We start from the raw sequence: 19885 nt of genomic DNA, 5'->3' as shown, positions 1-19885 counted from the left end.
ATTACTGACCCCCATATATTGCGCGTCGATATATCTGGTTGAGAGAACTAAAAGATCAGGCACATGAGGCAGATGGTAGCCACAAAAACAGAATGAAAATCCTAGGTAGGTTACAATACTGACCGCATTGGTTTGAAAATATGGAAGCCCTTACACAACCAGCTAATGTTAGCTAAATACACCTCATTTCCCTAGTCTAGAGAGAGCCTAGAAGAGGATAATATTTTCTCAGTATCAGATCATGCAGACAAGTGATTCTGTACATTGAGAGTAGTATATTACTAAGGTCCCATATGCTTTTTTGCAGCTTGACCTAAATGCCGCAGTGGAGCGTTATGGAAGACTAGAAATTCTGTAGTAGTTCTGGAGAAGTTAAAAAATAAATGGGAGGCGGGTTTGTAGAGTAATATGAATGAATAAACTGAATGCCTTTTCCTATTTAATTTTATATTAAAATTAAATTTATATTCACCCTGAACATTAATTTTCAACAGTAACGGGCTCTTATCTAATGCTTTTCATCAGTAGATCTCAAAGCTCTTTAGAAAGGAGATCCATGTCATTACACCATTTTACAGATGGAGAAATGGAGGCACAGAGAAGGGAAGTGACTTGCTTAAGGTCAACCAGCAGGTCAGTGGCAGAGCTGGGAATAAAACCCAGTTCTCCTGAATCTCAGTCCCATGCTCTATCCCCTAGGCCACACTCAGAGAATGGTATTAGTCCAGCCACTGCAGCCATCAGGGAAAACTGGAGATTTGAAATAAAGTGGGTGATAGTTTAGGATTTTGGAACACAGGAAGGTATTGGAGGCTATTTTAAGCTGGGAAATAAGCAAGTTAGCTGGTTATTTCTGTTAAAATTACCAGCAGTAATTAACCAAGTTAGTTAATTATGACATTTAAATTATCATTAGGTTTCAAAATTAACGCTTCACTGTGATCATCAGGTAGTTCATCCTTTCTTTAGAGCTAGTGTCTACCTCATTCTGCACATAACCTGAATCATCACTGAATTCATTTGGAATGTTGAATCTGAAAGGTTTTCACCACCAAAGCCAAAGTGTAGATTCTGGTACACAAATCTGATTCAAAAAGTGGATTCTATGCTGATTTCAGAAAGGCAAAAGGGGAAGGAAGGAAGGAAAATTTTGGAAATGCCATTTTTAACCTTCTACCCCCACTCGATTCATATATTATACTCACTGAAAACAAATGAACACTATATACACACACAGACAAGAACTATAAATTGTGAAAATGTAACTTTTCTGCATTCTTGTGAACAATAAATCTCTGTAAAAGATGCTTCTGGTACTGAAAGGACAGACAGTGCATGCAGGCTTCTTTCAAGACTTAGTTTGTTAACATTTGTTTAATAAAAAATCACTCAATTAAAAAGGTATACTATTAACACTGCAGTCAAAAATTCACACATTCTAGCTTTCCTGAGCATATTATACACTTTTACCCTTAATATGCTGGAAGACCATTGTTTTCTCTGGGAACTGTATCACCATCTCATTTTCTTGACTATTTGACTATTCTGTGAAAGCAATAACCTGGATACATTTAGGTGACTGATCAGCTTTTGCATAGCACAGCTCTCTACATCTAAGTTACTACAATAAAAGCTGTTTTATCTGGCACTTCACCAACTGGAAACCTCTATAAACTGCCATTTCTGATCTTCATTGAAATTTTGGTTGGTGCTGGGCCGGCAGGGGGTTTTGGTGTGGGAGTGGGTGCGGAGCATGGGCTCTGGGAGGGAATTTGGGTGCGGGAGGGGGCTCAGGGTAAGGGCACAGGAAAGGATGCGGGGTGCCGGATCCAGGGGCCGCATACCTTGAGCACCCCACAAGTGGCGACCTATCCCTGCTACTCCTAGGTGAAGGCGTGACAGGCGGCTCTGTGCGCTACCTCCACCCCACCCTGAGTCCTGCCTCCGCAGATCCCACTGGCTGGGAACCATGGCCAATGGGAGCTGCAGGGGCGGCACCTGAGGGCAGAGGCAGTGCACAGAGCTGTGCCTTCGCCTAGGAGCAGCTGGGACAGGTCGCTGCTAGCGGGGAGCCGCCCGTAGTGAGTGCCCCTCGGATCCGGCAACCCCTCCCACTGGCCCGAGCCCTCTCCTATACCCAAACTCCTTCCCAGAGCCTGTGCCCCAACCCTGCATTCCCTCCTGCACCCAAACTCCCTCCATCTTAGTTAACCAGCATTTTTCACTTACCGGAATTCCCCATTCCCCCAACTACTGGATAAAACAGCTTTTACTGTAAATAAAAGTTCTGAAGTGTTAATAGAAACCTGGATTGTTCAATCAAGGCACTGTAGGTCTCTGCATCAAACATTGCCTTTTCGCTTTTAGGCAACTTTGGTTCAGCCCCTTTCTTCGTCAGGAGAACCTTTTCTTAAAAATCTGGAGGCCATTTCCTTTTTAGGAAAAACTCAGATCATTTGGGAGAATTTTCTATAACCAAGACTCTCAAGATTTTTAAACGTATTAAAAATGGATGAAGAAAATAACGATAACACTACTCATCTTCCTGATGTTACAAAACTTGAGCTGTTGCTAAGAAGAATGTTTCAAGAATCCAGTCAAAACACTGAACTGGTCTTATGACTTCTATAACACTGGTCAGCCCCCACCAAAAACTGAAAGCTGCAGTAACTTTAAGCCACAGCCATACCCGTGTGCATGCACTCATGTGAAAATATCGCACACACTAAATTGCACTGAGGCCGTGACAACATGCAACTTAGTAATGTGCAATATCTCCACCAGAGCAAGCAGAATGGAAGCTTCAGGGAAGAAGGGTATGGTGCATTCAGGAAGAGAACGACATGCTGCTAAGGGAAAGGAAAATGGTTCAGGCAAAGGTGTGCATGCTGCTACTAAAGAGATCCACGAACTTGAGAATTACCACTTCATCCAATCAGAAATGAGGAGACAAAACATGTATCCCTAAAAGTAGAGGGATGATGCTATCAAGGTGGTACTAGTCAAAGACACAGTGAAATAGTTGGGTGATTATGACCTAACTTCATACAAAGGACTTTAAAGCCTGAATCGAAAACTGACAGCTTCAAGTACCCTGGGAAAGCCGTTATCTGGTAATTTACACCCCAGCTCTCAAAGTACTGCTTTATTTTAAAACAATTACGTTCTGAGTATTTTCACTTACTGAAGTATTAATGACTAATAGATTCAAAAGTCCTGTAAAATCTAATAATGCTAGTTCATATCTGAAACAAGTTTTCTTGTTAGTCTTGAGTGAAAGCCTCAGCAAATATTTCCATCAGCTCAAAACCTTCTTTGGCCAACTAACACTGCATGTTTGTTTGTTTGTTTTTCCCCAAAAGTCACCAACGCTGCTGCTAGCTAGGCCATAGAAAGTTCTTTATGGAACGATGGAAGGTATGTTCTCTCCCAGCCACGGAGCATTTGCCTCTGCAGCATCCCCAAGACCTCCTGGCCTCAGGAGCGAGAAGTCTCAAGTGGTAGTGCAGGTGGCATGACTGGGTCAGCCCAAAACTGTATTTTATTTATAATTTTGAATCATATCCCACATGCACAAAATTCAACACAGAGGATCACTTTAAACTAGACAGGACACGTTTTTTAGACTAACAAAATCACCAGCATATTTTTAACAATACCATTAATTTAAATACATAATACTTCTAACTCTCCTAGGGGTACTCTGAAAATCAACACTAACTCCCAATAATTCTAATTTACTCAGACCTCATATGAATGAATTATTAAGGAAATAAACAAATAGTCGACAGATGTAGAATTGATCCGATTATAGTCTCATTACTTTGATTAATTGTGAAATGTAAGCACATGCAGCTTCAGTATCAAGACACATGGCAAATCTTGGTTTATTTCAATGCATCTGATGCATCTGAATGCATCCGATGAAGTGAGCTGTAGCTCACGAAAGCTTATGCTCAAATACATTTGTTAGTCTCTAAGGTGCCACAAGTACTCCTTTTCTTTTTGAGGATACAGACGAACACGGCTGCTACTCTGAAACCCGTCCTATATAGAAGTACTACAAGATAAGGGGACCATATAAGCAGTATTCTTCCTTAGAGACTGAATCTGTGCAAACTCTGTAAAAGTACTGAGCAAAACTAATAGGTTGCTTTGCATACAGCCATGATTTAAACATTCCTGTGACTGACAAAGGAAACTTCAGTGTTGGATAGAATAAATCTTCACCTTTACCTGACTAACTGCAGGCCTGCCAGATCATAGCAGTGAGAAATAAAATCAGTCATTTCAACACAATTCTTTAAGTTACGGTATTACCTAGGGAACCAGTATTAAAAAAAAACAAAAAAAACAAAAACACAAAGAAAACATTGGATTAATTTTCTAATGTCTTAAATTCATTCCAAGTTCAACCCTAGGACTTAGGGCAGTTTACACTATAATGTAATTCCAGAGTTCAAACTCAGGCTCAACTCTAACCCTCCTTTCATCTACACACAAATTGCGTTAACCCAGGGCTCAGATCCAGGATCCCAGGACCCTGCAGGGGTGGAAGGCCTGAGCCTGACCCAAACTTGGACCCAGGGTTCAAGCCTTATGCTTTGTAGTGTAGATGCTGTCCTAGTGGACTCGGGCTCTCGGAGTTTGCCAACAGTATTCCACAGTCCCACAGGCTGACACTCTTTGTCCTCTGGAGTCAGGTTTGGTGGACATTCAAGTTTTCCCACAGTGCATCACAAACAAAGGGCTTGAGCATCCATATTTTGGGGAGGGTGCTAGGAAATCTGGGATACGGGTGGTTGGACTCAAGTGTGCATAATGCAGTACAGATACTGGATCCTCAGGTTGGAACCCAGGGTTCAACAGGTAATGGCAGGGTCTGCTAACGCAAGCTCTGCTAACCCTGGGTTTACACTGCAGTAAAGGCACACCTTCAGAGGCATGATTCAAAGCGGGATCCACGTGACTGTATGCTCCAAGTACTTAGAAGACTATTTATGGGCTGTTGCACTGCCCAGTTGTGCATCTAGCTCCCCAATCCCATTCTCAACTGCACCTCCACAATCTGAATTAATGAAAAGGGAACAATCAGGAGTGGAACACATGGCACACAGCAGAGGGCCAACCTGAGATGGGTTTGTCCACACAGAGGTTCATAGCTCAATCAGTTCAGAGAGAAGGTGTCATCAACTTCACGGACGTGGCGTCAATGGAACACAGAAGAATAAAAACCACTACTGATTGTCCACAGGAGACCAAACTGTAATTGGTGCAGGCGACTGGTTCATCAAATCTTTGCTGAATGACTGCTGAAAGCCAAGGTACAGGTCGGGCTTCTGAAGCCTCTCACTGACCCAAAAAATTGAGGCAGAACCCTTGAAGCATGAATCTTTTTTGGTTGTACTTTCCCTGTTCCTATGACTGCATCTTACCTATCATTTGGAAGTATTTCAACTTCTGGGCACTAACTCATTTTAAATAATAAATAGTAAGTAAACCAGCTGCATAGTTATGCCCTGTTGAAAAAACACCAATGTACCAACTAAAATTGTTGCTATTGATTGGAAATCTGGACAAAGGATACCCTGAATCTTGTTTAAAGAACTATGAACACTAGGAGCCATAGCTGAAGTTGAGAATCACTGGGTAACATTTATGAGGCAGCTTCTTCACTGACCACTATCAGGAAAGGACTGACTGAAATGTTCTGGGGCCTCAACTCAGGTGCCTGGAACATGCCCGGTCAGGTAGTTTTTAGAGCAGTGGTTCTCAACCCGAGGCCCAATCAACACACAGCTGCAACCCCACATAACTTGCTATAGGCCATAGTTAGTATATATATTATGTGGCTGCAGCCCACATACTAGAGAGAGAGCTGCATATGAGGCCCACAATGGTAAATAGGTTGAGAATCAGCGGTTTAGAAGAATGAGAACCAAGAGTGAGAATTATGCACTCATGATACCTTTAGAGAAGATTATTAATTTCATTTCTGGTAGCCCCCATTACACTAATATCTCTAGGTTATTTGGCAGAGTTGGGTGCACAGAGATGTTTTGAGGCTGTATTAATGGTTGTAAAATGCTCTGAGAGTCTAAGATGAAAGGAACTAGAGGAGTGCAATTATGATGTTATAATTCATATCAGCACAGTATCTTGATCCTACTACTGTACATCCCAGACTACTATTCATCAGCATGTGATTTAACTAAGGCTACAATTATGTGACGGCGGTCACCACTGTCATGGAACCCCTGAATTTTGCCATTTATGTGCTGCCCTGCTTTACCAGTTTGTTAGTATACTTTGATCAGCTGCCATGCATTAACATTTCGCTAGTAGCTCTGATCTAGTAGGGGAAGCAAAAGTGGATGGGAATCTGGGAGGCAGTGACCATGAGTTGGTTGAGTTCAGGATCCTGACACAGGGAAGAAAGGTAAGCAGCAGGATACAGACCCTGGACTTCTGGAAAGCAGACTTCGACTCCCTCAGGGAATGGATGGGTAGGATCCCCTGGGGGACTAACATGAAGGGGAAAGGAGTCCAGGAGAGCTGGCTGTATTTCAAGGAATCCCTGTTGAGGTTACAGGGACAAACCATCCCAATGTGTCGAAAGAATAGTAAATATGGCAGGCGACCGGCTTGGCTTAACGGTGAAATCCTAGCGGATCTTAAACATAAAAAAGAAGCTTACAAGAAGTGGAAGGTTGGACATATGACCAGGGAAGAGTATAAAAATATTGCTCGGGCATGTAGGAATGAAATCAGGAGGGCCAAATCGCACCTGGAGCTGCAGCTAGCGAGAGATGTCAAGAGTAACAAGAAGGGTTTCTTCAGGTATGTTGGCAACAAGAAGAAAGCCAAGGAAAGTGTGGGCCCCTTAATGAATGAGGGAGGCAACCTAGTGACAGAGGATGTGGAAAAAGCTAATGTGCTCAGTGCTTTTTTTGCCTCTGTCTTCGCTAACAAGGTCAGCTCCCAGACTGCTGCACTGGGCATCACAACATGGGGAATAGATGGCCAGCCCTCTGTGGAGAAAGAGGTGGTTAGGGACTATTTAGAAAAGCTGGACGTGTACAAGTCCATGGGGCCGGACCAGTTGCATCCAAGAGTGCTAAAGGAATTGGCGGCTATGATTGCAGAGCCATTGGCCATTATCTTTGAAAACTCGTGGCGAACGGGGGAAGTCCCGGATGACTGGAAAAAGGCTAATGTAGTGCCAATCTTTAAAAAAGGGAAGAAGGAGGATCCTGGGAACTACAGGCCAGTCAGCCTCACCTCAGTCCCCAGAAAAATCATGGAACAGGTCCTCAAAGAATCAATCCTGAAGCACTTACATGAGAGGAAAGCGATCAGGAACAGTCAGCATGGATTCACCAAGAGAAGGTCATGCCTGACTAATCTAATTGCCTTCTATGATGAGATTACTGGTTCTGTGGATGAAGGGAAAGCAGTGGATGTATTGTTCCTTGACTTTAGCAAAGCTTTTGACATGGTCTCCCACAGTATTCTTGTCAGCAAGTTAAGGAAGTATGGGCTGGATGAATGCACTATAAGGTGGGTAGAAAGTTGGCTAGATTGTCGGGCTCAACGGGTAGTGATCAATGGCTCCATGTCTAGTTGGCAGCCGGTGTCAAGTGGAGTGCCCCAGGGGTCGGTCCTGGGGCCGGTTTTGTTCAATATCTTCATAAATGATCTGGAGGATGGTGTGGATTGCACCCTCAGCAAATCTGCAGATGATACTAAACTGGGAGGATACTACTAAATTTGTAGATACGCTGGAGGGCAGAAATTGGAAGATTGGGCCAAAAGAAATCTGATGAGGTTCAATAAGGATAAGTGCAGAGTCCTGCACTTAGGATGGAAGAACCCAATGCACAGCTACAGACTAGGGACCGAATGGCTAGGCAGCAGTTCTGCGGAAAAGGACCTAGGGGTGACAGTGGACGAGAAGCTGGATATGAGTCAGCAGTGTGCCCTTGTTGCCAAGAAGGCCAATGGCATTTTGGGATGTATAAGTAGGGGCATAGCGAGCAGATCGAGGGACATGATCGTCCCCCTCTATTCGACATTGGTGAGGCCTCATCTGGAGTACTGTGTCCAGTTTTGGGCCCCACACTACAAGAAGGATATGGATAAATTGGAGACAGTCCAGCGAAGGGCAACACAAATGATTAGGGGTCTGGAACACATGACTTATGAGGAGAGGCTGAGGGAACTGGGATTGTTTAGTCTGCAGAAGAGAAGAATGAGGGGGGATTTGGTAGCTGCTTTCAACTACCTGAGAGGTGGTTCCAAAGAGGATGGTTCTAGACTATTCTCAGTGATAGAAGATGACAGGACAAGGAGTAATGGTCTCAAGTTGCAGTGGGGGAGGTTTAGGGTGGATATTAGGAAAAACTTTTTCACTAGGAGGGTGGTGAAACACTGGAATGCGTTACCTAGGGAGGTGGTAGAATCTCCTTCCTTAGAAGTTTTTAAGGTCAGGCTTGACAAAGCCCTGGCTGGGATGATTTAATTGGGGATTGGTCCTGCTTTGAGCAGGGGGTTGGACTAGATGACCTCCTGAGGTCCCTTCCAACCCTGATATTCTATGATCTAATCACATTTCAAAGAGGACTAGATCAAAGCAAACTAAAACTGTTAACATGCAGCAGCAGGGTACACACAAGGTTCCCATTATTAGAGTGTGAAATTATCTATTTCTTACCAAGACTGTGCTATGAATTATGAACCATTTTACCATGACAAAATTGTATCTATAGATTTAATATATAAGCCATATCAGATGCACATGCAGTTTTAGCTTATTACTCTCCTTCAAGGTCAGAATCTGGGAAAAACTGATTTATTTTAAGACAAGATACTTGCCACACTGTGACAAACAAGCAATTTTCCTGCAGGCAGCCTGATGAACTGACAGAATCATAATTTTTTTCCAAATGGCATGAGATCTGACAAACAATGATCAGATATACATGTAACAATAAGCATCAAACCACACTAGCCGTAATAATTCAAGAGAAGTCCCCACCATTAGTCTATTCTGACCATTAGTCCTCAAGAAATTGGTCATTAAGTTCAGCAAAAACTGCCTTATGGAAACCATATTATCTCAAAAATAGTAAGTCCTTTCATTCTCCTTTTTGCTGCTCTACATAACCCACTGTATTTATTCCATCTTAAGGCTGCAGCTAATGTATCCCATATTGATTCCAAGGCCAAAAGGGACCACTGTGATCATCAAGTCTGATCTGAATAACAAAGGCCATAGAACTGCCCCAAAATAATTCCTGAAGTATATGTTCTGGCATGAGGATCCCATATCAGGCGCAGTCTATACTTAAAAATTATACTGACATAGCTATGTTGCCCAATGCTATGGAAAATGTCCCTGAGCACCGTAGTTAGGTCAACCTAACCCCCTGTGTAGAGGCAGCCAAGTCAATGGAAGAGTTCTTCTCCCAACCTAGCTACTGTCTTTTGGACAGGTGGATTAACAATCTCGACAGAAAAAAACCCTTCCATCAATGCAAGCAGCAGCTACGCTACAGCACTACATTGGCACATCACTGGACCATTGTAGTATAGATATACCCTCAGTGTTATGGCAAACTCTGTAGATGTGTGTGCAACTTAACATTCAGGGTACAATTTAGATTAACAGAGCGAAGGTAGGAAAAGAGACGCATACAGGGATTAGGGAACAAGGGTAGACTAAAGAGACCTGACAGCACACACTTCTGCATATCTTTATATCTGCATTCTTTTAAAGTCAAATTTGACTTCTTGCATCTTCGAAATAAAATCTTTGTCAGCAAGGCAGGCCAGCATCCCCTTATACTTCCCAATCGTTGGCTCTGCTTTATCTACCGCTGATGCCTGGTGTCTCTTTCCTTCCCTACACCTTGCTTCTCTGGCTTTACTTCTCTCCTCCCTTAGTTTCCATCCCCTCCAGTTCATTGTTTTCCTATATACTGATCCAATCCATTGCATTATCTGTGATATGGGTCTACAAAGTGAAACTTAAATTCTTTGCTGAATAGCACTTTGCAGCTAGGAGTATGCCCACAGCCCAAATCAACAAAGCAAAGAAGCTAGTCTCTGCCACTGTGGAATCAAAGATGCTATATAAATGTATGGGGTCATGGAACGACAACTTGGGAGAAACTGGCCAGGCACTAAAGCACAGAAGCAGGATTGCAAACAGGATGAGTTTACTTAGTGCAGTTCTACTTAGTAACCTAATGAAATGCAGACAGCCCAAATCAAAAAAAGCGAAGAAGCTAGTCTCTGCCACTATGGCTGCTCTGTTCCCTCATGCCATGGGATGAAAAGCAAATACAGTCAACTATACTAATGTTTGTAAGCTGCTACTGTAAGAGGATATCTAGAAACATCTTTAGTTAATTATCACAAAATAAGTAACCGTGAAATTAAAAACAGTTGTATTATAAAATGTCTCAGTAAAATGTATTTTTCAAAAGTTCCAACAATTGAAGGGGTTTTTTAGGAGGGGAAAGGGGAGAGACAAAGGTGGCACGTTTAGTGTGGAACAATCTGGATCAAGATTTTCTTCTCTGCCTCATCCCAACAGGGACACACTGGTCTGTTATTAACATACACTAAGTCCTTGAAATATGAGCAGCCACAACTGCACATCCTTAACATGAACAGTTAAAATTAAACTAAACTAAAATTATTCAATATTCATACAACAAAAATATGTCAGTCTCACAAAAAAAATGGTTTGCCACAGCTAGTGAGAAAGCAACATCATACCTTATGGCCTCTTCCACAGACTGGCCAACTATATTTGAGGATGGGCCTGGCTGCGACAAAGGTGTCAAGCTAATCACCCACTTCACTGGTTTGTAGTACTCATCACTGGAACTTAACAGATAAAACAGCGTGGTCAGGAAAATCACCTGTAAAACAAAACACAATTTGAAAGGAAAAAAAGCATTAAACACTACGCAGATAATAGGATGCAAATATGTTTCAGATCATTTAACATAATTGGGAAATGCAAAAAATGCTACTGGACACACAGACTTAGAGAAATGCATTGCAGGTCATACAGATGGCACATCTAAAAGTAAATCTTGCCTTTGAAAAAGGGATTTGACAGTTACCTGAAAGAGTTCCAAGCAATCATTTTTAATTTTTTTCCCCCCAGTGCAGAGGCACCAGTCTTTTATTGCATCTTAGTTTGGAAGAGCTCCCAGAGAATCAGTCAGACTTTCCCTTTTAATCTTAGTGGCATCTTTCTGTCCCATATTACACCTCTTATCATTTGAGTGAGACATTTTATTATCCTAGTTCTAATTTTGTCCTCCGTTTCCCCATGTTCCAAGATTCTGGAACCCAGATACTTGAAACTATGTGTTTTCTGTAACAGTCTGCCCATCTAGTTTCAAGAATAAGTCTTCAGTGTTCACAATATTGAAATTACATACCATACGCTCTGTTTTTCCTCTGCTTATTTTGAGCTCATATCGCTCCAGTTATCAAAATCCTCTTCTAGACTACCTATCTTTCTCCCCACTGCACAGAACGATACCTGCAACAGCATGCATCAAGATGCCTCCTTCTGTATATTCCTTGAGGGTATCCAGGACAAGGATAAACAAGAGAAACTTCAGTGTTGATCCCTGACACACTCCCACCTTTACCAAGAGTTTGTCTGTTTCACCACCAGAAGTTCTGAATATTGATATAGCACCTATATATGTGGCTTGAACAACCCACACAAAGTTCTGGTACCATTTTCTCCCTCATACACTACCAGATGACTTGTCTTGGAACTCTGTCAAAGGTCTTTTCCAGATCAATAGCAACCATCTTTTTCCTTGCATCTTGGCACCAAGGTCCTTTTCCTCCATGTATTTAGTATCTTTTCCCATCACACGATGGAGCTGTACAAGAATGCCAGCAGAGGGATATCTTCTATTCCAAGCTTTTTCTATGCCTCAGTAGCGATTCTGTTTGAACCTCAGCCTTATTTTTAATTTCTTTTAGAGCACTTGCAGCTTCATCTGGTTTGATAGAAGATGAACTTTGGTGCAGTAGAGCACAGAATAGCATTAGTCTCTTGGATTTTCTTCTTTTAAAAGCTGTTCAAAATACCTTTTCCATCAATCCTTTATGTGACTATCAACAGTCAACACCATCTTAGACGAACCTCACTTCCTTTACATGTTTGGTACTTCTGTCTTGTGCTTTCACCAGTCTGTACATTCCCTTTTCCCCCGCCTTTGTTCTAAGTCTTATGTAAAATTTCTCCAAAACCTTTGCTTTCGCTTTTGTAACTACGTTCCTGGGCAATTTCTTTACATACTACTATTCCTCCACCTCTTGTTTGTTCCTACTACTTCGCCAGAGTTTTTTTTCTCTCATCTTTTACCACTTCATCTCTACTTTACTCCAACACCAAGCTGCTTTTTGAATAAAGGCTCTCTCTTTTGATTCACCCACAACTAGTTTAGCACTCTCCAATATATCCATCATCATTGCCAGTACCAAGCCTGATAGAAAAAGGAGGCGGGCTTGCGTTAGGTTGGCAGCCAGATGTAAAAATTTGCCATAAACTGACAGTGAGTCCTCAAATAAATCAAAACAATACAAGAGTATTCTCTAGAAACGATGCACGGTGCCCCTTGGCCAAGTGTTGTAGGTGAGGGTTACAGTGTAACTTCAGAAGCATGCAGTTTCTAGCCCAGAAATCGAAGATCAGACTGGCACATTGGAATGCTGGTCTAGTAACTGGCTGTAACACGGAGCTAGGAAACACTGAAGAGGTGGAAAGTACAGATAGCATGTATCTTGGAAACAAAATGGAAAGTGAAAAAGGCAAAACATATTGGAGAAGGATACAAAACAATTTACTGTGGGACCTCCAACTCAAGAAACAGTAGCCATAGCTCAATGGTAAAATAAAGGAAAGAGTGGTGACAATAAATAGAATCTGTGACAGGTTAATGACGGTCAAGCTGGCTTTTGAAGGTGGATTGCTAAATGCTTCTTAGTCTGACTGTGCGGAGGATGAGAAGCCAACTCTCTGGAAGATGTAAGACAATGCTCTTCAAAAAATTCCAGAAAATGAGGAAATAATTATTGGCACCTACTTAAATGGACATGCTGGAAGAGACAGGCATGGATATAGCAGACAACATGGTGGCCAGGGCTACGGAACTTTACATGACAAAGAAGAAAGCATATTGCACCTGATACAAGCTCATGACCTAGTAGTATCCAACACATTCTTTACAAAAAGAGAGAAACAGCTTATTACCAACAAGAGTGGGAGCCAGACTGACTATTTTTCATGATTCCTAGAAGAAAACAAAAGATATAAAGGACCACAAGGTGATCGTAGGAAAAAGTCTTACAAGTCAACATAGAACACTCACCTTAGATATGTTTCAGAGTAGCAGCCGTGTTAGTCTGTATTCGCAAAAAGAAAAGGAGTACTTGTGGCACCTTAGAGACTAACCAATTTATCTGAGCATGAGCTTTCGTGAGCTACAGCTCACTTCATCTGATGAAGTGAGCTGTAGCTCACGAAAGCTCATGCTCAAATAAATTGGTTAGTCTCTAAGGTGCCACAAGTACTCCTTTTCTTTTCACCTTAGATATGCGTCTTAGAACACAGATAAATAGAAAATGAAAGAGGGTAACACCAAAGATTAGGTAGCAAAAACTACAAGTTAAGGGTGAGGGCTTAGGGAATTGGTTACGGAGAAGATAAGGGAATTGGTTATGGAGAAGATAAGCACCACATGTGGAAGGAGTGGATAAATTTGGGGATTTTACAGCAACTATAAGGCATTTTTTCCAGATCTCAAATAATTTGTGTGGCTCTTTTCTACACCCTCTCCAGTTTTTCAACATCCTTTTTCAAATGTGGACACCAGAACTGGGTGCAGTATTCCAGCATTGGTGTCATCAATACTGTACTCAGAGATAAAAATCAACTCCCCACTACTCTTTACTACTCCTTCATTTATACATCCAAGGATTGCATTAGCCTTGTTTTGCCAGAGCATTACACTGGGAGAGCACCTCTTTCCGTGCTACTTTCACCACATAAGCCACACTGCTACTCATGAAAGGGGGAGTTAGAAAGCAGGACAAGAGCTCTCCTGGATGGTTAGGACTGCCCTTGATTATTTTTGAAAGCGAGCCACAGGAATATAATAGGGCAGCACAGGTCTGAACTGACGAGCTGCCGGCAGAACTCGTTCCCACTTGGAACGCAAAGTGTGCAGGACTGGATTACAGCCTGAAGCCCTAGGTGCACTATCGCACAGGACAATTTTAGCTCAGTCTGCATGGCACCACCCTCACACCATAGCCTCTTCCCCTATTTGGAATGGCAGCAGGGGCTTCCCTTTCCTAGGGAGCAACAATGCAGCAGCATCTGAGGACCCTCTCCTATCTTGAAGAAGTAAGAGTGGAAGAAGGGAGTTAGTTGAACTAAATGATACACAGACATACAGCTCATTTATTTGAGCTGATCATTTAATTAATATCAAGTGCAAATGCATGTAATTAGAGCATCACACTCCAACAACTCCATTTCTATGAATGTGCAATTAAATTTTGAAAAAAGAGAATTGTGCAAAGTAATGCCAGGAATCACAAGATAAATACTAAATTAAATATAGACTTGCCCCCTCCTCCCACAAGCAGAATAGTCCCAACATTACATGCAACATTAAGGCATGCAGTCCCCTTTGTCCATTACTAGATCTTAAGTAAGCTTGAGTATGTTTTGGAAAATTTCAGAATCACCTTAGCCTCTAGTGAGGAAGCAATGCAAGGCTCTATTAACTTCAATTGTGGGTCAACAAAAGAAGAGGGAGGCCACTGAAGATAACTGGTTAAGCCATTCTTTGCATTTTACAAGGCACTTAGTGATTTCTTAATTTAAAAATTAAACTATATGCAAAAATTAAACTTCTAAGTCATAACTGAGGCACCAAAGGACTGCATCTAAAAAGAAAAGTGACTGGTGAGAAAATTCTGTGCTAAAATATATAGCCTAGAACTATATATCAATGTAGTTTAATTGTGTGTGAGACAGGTCTGTACATTGGGAAACATTACTATCCCTGCCGTTCACTGAGTTATTGTCTGTCCGGGGGCTTTATTGTTGACTTATTAAAAAATGTGTTGAAAATTTCCATATTCCCCCAACAGAACTGCAGGTCTCCTTTGGTCAAATGGCACTTTTATCTTCCTTTTCTGCAGTAAAAACATGAGCTGAACCAACTTTATTCACTGTTCATCTACAGAAAATGTGTAAATTCAATCCTACTTAAAACACTAACAAAACAGAGCTAGCCTGTGTTGTAGTAAGAGAAGGCCCTGAAACAAACTCTTGTATCAGAGGCCCCATCTGAGGCCTGAAGCCTAAACCAAAGTACTTCCAGGCAGTGTTAAGCAAAGCTGGGCTGTGAGCCAAAGGCAGGTCCCACTCACAGAAGTTAACAAGAAAAGATTGTTAGAAGCACGTGCACACACACGTAAGTGCTAATGAAAGGAACTTGTGCCAAGACAGCATCAGAACACTCCATAAACACAACAAGGAACAGGCAGGTGCATCTTGAAGACAGGGTCAAAAGGACAACATAATGAATAAATTCATTTAAACTATGAAAAGTAATCTGTCCTGCAACTGTATAAAAGTAGGTTAGGGAGCGCACATCGTTCTGATGTGTCCAGCCTAGGGGGCAGTGAAGTGTTCTGTCACTGACTGAGCTGTGTCCATTGCCAGGGAGCACAAATTCGTAGTATGCCCTATAAAGTCTATAGGGAACTATTACTGTGCTTCATTTGACAATAAACCTGGCTCGGGTTCCTTCGTATCTTACTAGAGTCTGTGGGTTTTGGGGGTTCTCTCGGGGTCTGCTGTGTTAGCTATCTGCATAGAGCTGGGTCAGCACGCAGAGGGAACACGCAGGCAGCCGACTTATCATTGAACAAGAGCAAAGCACCACACTGGTAGCTACCGACAACATGTGTCACTGATTACAGGGCCAGATTCAGCCCTGGTTTAAGAGAATACAACTAAAGAGGAGCTGTTCCTGTTTGTGCTAGGTTGAATTGCTGAGACACCCAGAGCAATATCGAGTTAAATGAAGACAACTGGTCTATTTGAACATAAACACTTGAGGTTTTAATGTAAAATGAAGGTGTTATCTGACTTTCAGAGAGTTCTCTTGCAAAAACAAAAAAGTTTAAGTGTTTGAGAGGCAAAGAACTACAGTCTTGCTGAGACCTTAAAGCAGAGCTGTTTTGTTGGATTTCTGAAAGTGGTATGCTACATGTGAGTTACAAGATTCACTTCAGTTTCATCATCTAAATCTGTAAGAGTAAATATTTCTTAATAAGTTGCCGTTCTGGTCAACTCATTTCTGAAGTGATTGTTACTGAGAGCAACATCTTCATAGAAAGATGCAACACAGAACAGGTAGCTAAGGGTTCAAATGAAGGACCCATAAACCCAGTGGCCCTCAAACTGTGGGGTGCCCCCCCCCCAGGAAGGCACAGAGGAACACTGGGGAGGGGTGCACAACAGGGCCTGGGTCAGCTCCCACAGGGGGTGGGGAAGGAGCCCCAGCTGCAGCCCTGCTCCAGCCCCAGTCACAGCCCCTCTGCTAAGCCAATTGTGCAGCAATGGAGGGGAAGCATGGACACATTCAAATTACTGGTAAGAGAGGATGCAACAGGAAAAATGTGGGCACCACTGCATTAACCCCTGGAGGACAATATTCCAGAGACAGGTGGGTGGTTCCCCCACTAGTGAAAATACATGAGTCAGAACCTTGAGAAACTTGACCATTGCTGGATGAGAAAAAAAATTATGATCTTGAATATGTTGGATGACTTGCAGATATTGCTGCTACGTGAATCTGGAGTGAACTGATCGAGATATCTGAATCCTTAAATATAACTTGTATGTGAACATATGAAGAAACTGTGTGAGTTGGAGACAAAATGCCCTGAGATGACCAGACAAACTTTTCCACTTGCATAAACAGATCTTGTTGAACCTTTTCCACTTTGTATTAAGATATTCTGCACATCATCTCTAGAAAAAGTCCTTTCTAAGACAGTCAACCTAACAGCATCCAGGCAGTGTGATCCTTGTGGAATCTGTATTTCCACGTCTATATATGATGTCTGTTCGGATTGGTAAGTGGACTTCAACCATTCTTGTAAACAACAAACGCAAAGTCAGCCAGACTTTTGGGGCTGCAGACTGATAATGTGCCTTCCCAACTACAAAATTACAATTATGTCCTTGTGTGCTCGTGGGATGGAAATATACATCCTGCAGATTCAGAGCTGCAAACCAGTCTAGAAGATCCAAGGTATAGATTATTTTAGCAAGGGTCACCATTCTGAATATGCACTGACAGATGAATGTGTTCAGAGCTCTTTAGTTCCCAAGAAGTCAGGTTGGTGCCCCATTTTGAACTTATTTACTTGGGCTAGTTTCCCAGATGTGAAGAACTCTGTGAAGGCTCATCTGTCTCACCAACAGAAGTTGGTCCAAAAAAAGATATTACTTCAGACACCTTGTCTCCCTGGGACCAACACAGCTACAACACTGCATACATTCTTGAGAACTAGACAGTAACAGGAGTAAATACTCTTCTCTGTGAATTAAAAAACTCTCTTCCCTTACTCCAAGCATAAGGAGGAATTGTACAGCTTGATAGAATAGTGTCTGATGAGAGCAGTCCCTCCAAAGAGATGGGAAACTCCTGGAACTCGATCAAATAACCGATTTGTATAGCGCGCAAAACCCAGTGCTCTGATGTAATCTTGTTCCAGGCTACCTGAAAATAAAAAACAAAAACCACCACCAATCTCCATATGGGGTAAGGAAGTGATAGAGATCCTTTACGAGTTGTTCCCAGCTGCTCTCAACATGATTATCAAACTGACTGCTTGGAAGATAGCATTGTTCTTGTAGTGGTGGCAGTAACAGTAGACGGCTGCCTCCTCATCTGGAATTTCTACCTCTTCCTGGATGATTTGGCTGGTCACTAATATGACTGAGAATGGGATCTTCATCTGATTTGGTTGTTTCCTTCTGGGATGAGCAGTGTAAGTGGTTAAAGATCTCAGTGAAGCTTGAGAATCTTAACATATTGCATCATCAGTGGCATCAGAAAGGAAAATTGATTCCTTACAAAAAAGGGAGATTCTTGATTGCATTCAGAATTTCTCTCGTTAACCTAGATGACTGCAGCCAGGATACATGAGGCATGATAATTGTAGTTGCCATTGACCTAGCTGTGGTATCCGATGAGTCAATCTACTAAGATATTTTGTAAATTGACCCTCCTGGATCAATGATTGTTCCTCTTTAGATTCTAGAATCTAATCTAAAAACTCTGATACCTTGTACCAGTTAAAATAATCACATTTTTGAAAGGAGAGCTTGGTAATTAGCTATTCTGAGTTGCAGAGTAGCTCTTTCTAGTCTCTTTTGGCTCAGTTTCTTTAAGTTAGCTTTGAGGCCTGTTGTCTCATTCTCTTGTGAGCTGCTATAACCAAAGAACCCAGTGAAAGATGTAGAAAGAAGTACTCAAATCCCATAGAAGGGAACTAGGTATCTTATCTGTCCTTTTGAAGTCAGGAGTATAGATGCTGGGATTTTCCAGAGGAGCTAAGCAGGTTCTAAAAGGCTCCATTGACAGACAGTGTGTGTCTTTAAAGTAAAGAAGAGTGTAAAATGCCCCCAAATTTGTGAGCCTGGATGGCCTTCAGGAATCTCCAGTGCTTCTGCCATCCTGCAAAGTTAGTCTTAGAATGCCCTGTTGTCAGGTGGCGAGGTAAGTGGATAGCATAACAGCTTCATTTGGCAATGATGACAACATATGCGTTAGAATCACATCAGAGGATTACTGCAGTCACTGCCCCTCTTCTGAAAGTTCAATTTGCATAGTCTCCACCACAGAGAGATAAGGGTTGCTATAGTTGAGTTCTGAGCAATTCCTGTGGTGAAGTTCTACATGCCACAGAGGAACTGGGTCTCCTTGCCTCACGCACACACCAAGATGCCCAGCAAGACCAAGAAGCAGAACCATGACAGTATCATGTACCAGGAGGGAGGCCATTCCCTGTGTATGCCACAACTCGTAGCCCTGGAATCTTTATCAGAATACTAAGGATTACACTCTGAGGAGGAACAGGAAGGTGATCCGTCCACACCAATATCAGAGGAAGGAGAGTATGAATACTCTTTTGGCAGAGGTAGAGCAGATCTAAAAGGAGTCTGAGGGATGCAGGTGGGGAGATGCCGCACCAGGGCAGAGGATGGACCCAGTAACAAAGCTTGCAGTAGCAGTTCAGTAATCTTAATTGAGACAGAAAGCAAAGATAATTCAGATAAGATCAATATAACCAACCCCCTGGCATTGTAAAGCTTGGCCCTGATGACACAGGTGCCAAGAAGAAACCATATATAGTTAGTACCAGGGTGAGTGGTGCCGAAGCAATCGGTACCAGAACAAACAGCCCTATCAGCACTAGAGCAAACCCATGAGGTGATACTTCAGACTCTATATCCAAGACAGATGGATGCTGATGAAGTCATTCTGAGGTCTAACTTCAGTGTTTTTGCAGACACCAGAGGGATCCTTGTTGAGGCCTTCTGGTGTCCTCTTTTCAAGTTGAAAGTGGAGATGTCTCTTTCAATTTAGACGAAGATCTGCATCTATGCTCCTTGGATGAGAGGAGCTGATATCTCCCCCTTTCTGGATGGGAGGAGGGAATGACAAAAAGATCCGTAGAAGGCTTTGATTAAGCATGAGCCCTGGAAGTTGAGACACAGGAAATTACTGCTGAGGCACTTTTTTCA

At 42.3% G+C, this 19885-nt stretch overlaps 1 protein-coding gene across 2 annotated transcripts in view; it reads right to left on the bottom strand.

The window, feature by feature from the left end:
* Window positions 1-19885, bottom strand: part of TMEM245 (transmembrane protein 245) — a 127249-nt gene that overhangs the window by 17156 nt on the left and 90208 nt on the right. For both annotated transcript variants that reach the window (XM_048839317.2, XM_048839318.2), the window contains one exon: window positions 10786-10931. In XM_048839317.2, coding sequence (XP_048695274.1) covers window positions 10786-10931 — 146 coding nt within the window. The remainder of the gene's footprint in view (window positions 1-10785; window positions 10932-19885) is intronic.

The sequence above is a fragment of the Caretta caretta genome, chromosome 2, assembly GCF_965140235.1.
Source record: "Caretta caretta isolate rCarCar2 chromosome 2, rCarCar1.hap1, whole genome shotgun sequence".
NCBI classification, from domain to species: Eukaryota; Metazoa; Chordata; order Testudines; family Cheloniidae; genus Caretta; species Caretta caretta.
Note: the sequence above shows the minus strand (reverse complement) of the source record. Positions and strands in the feature narration are given on the sequence as shown.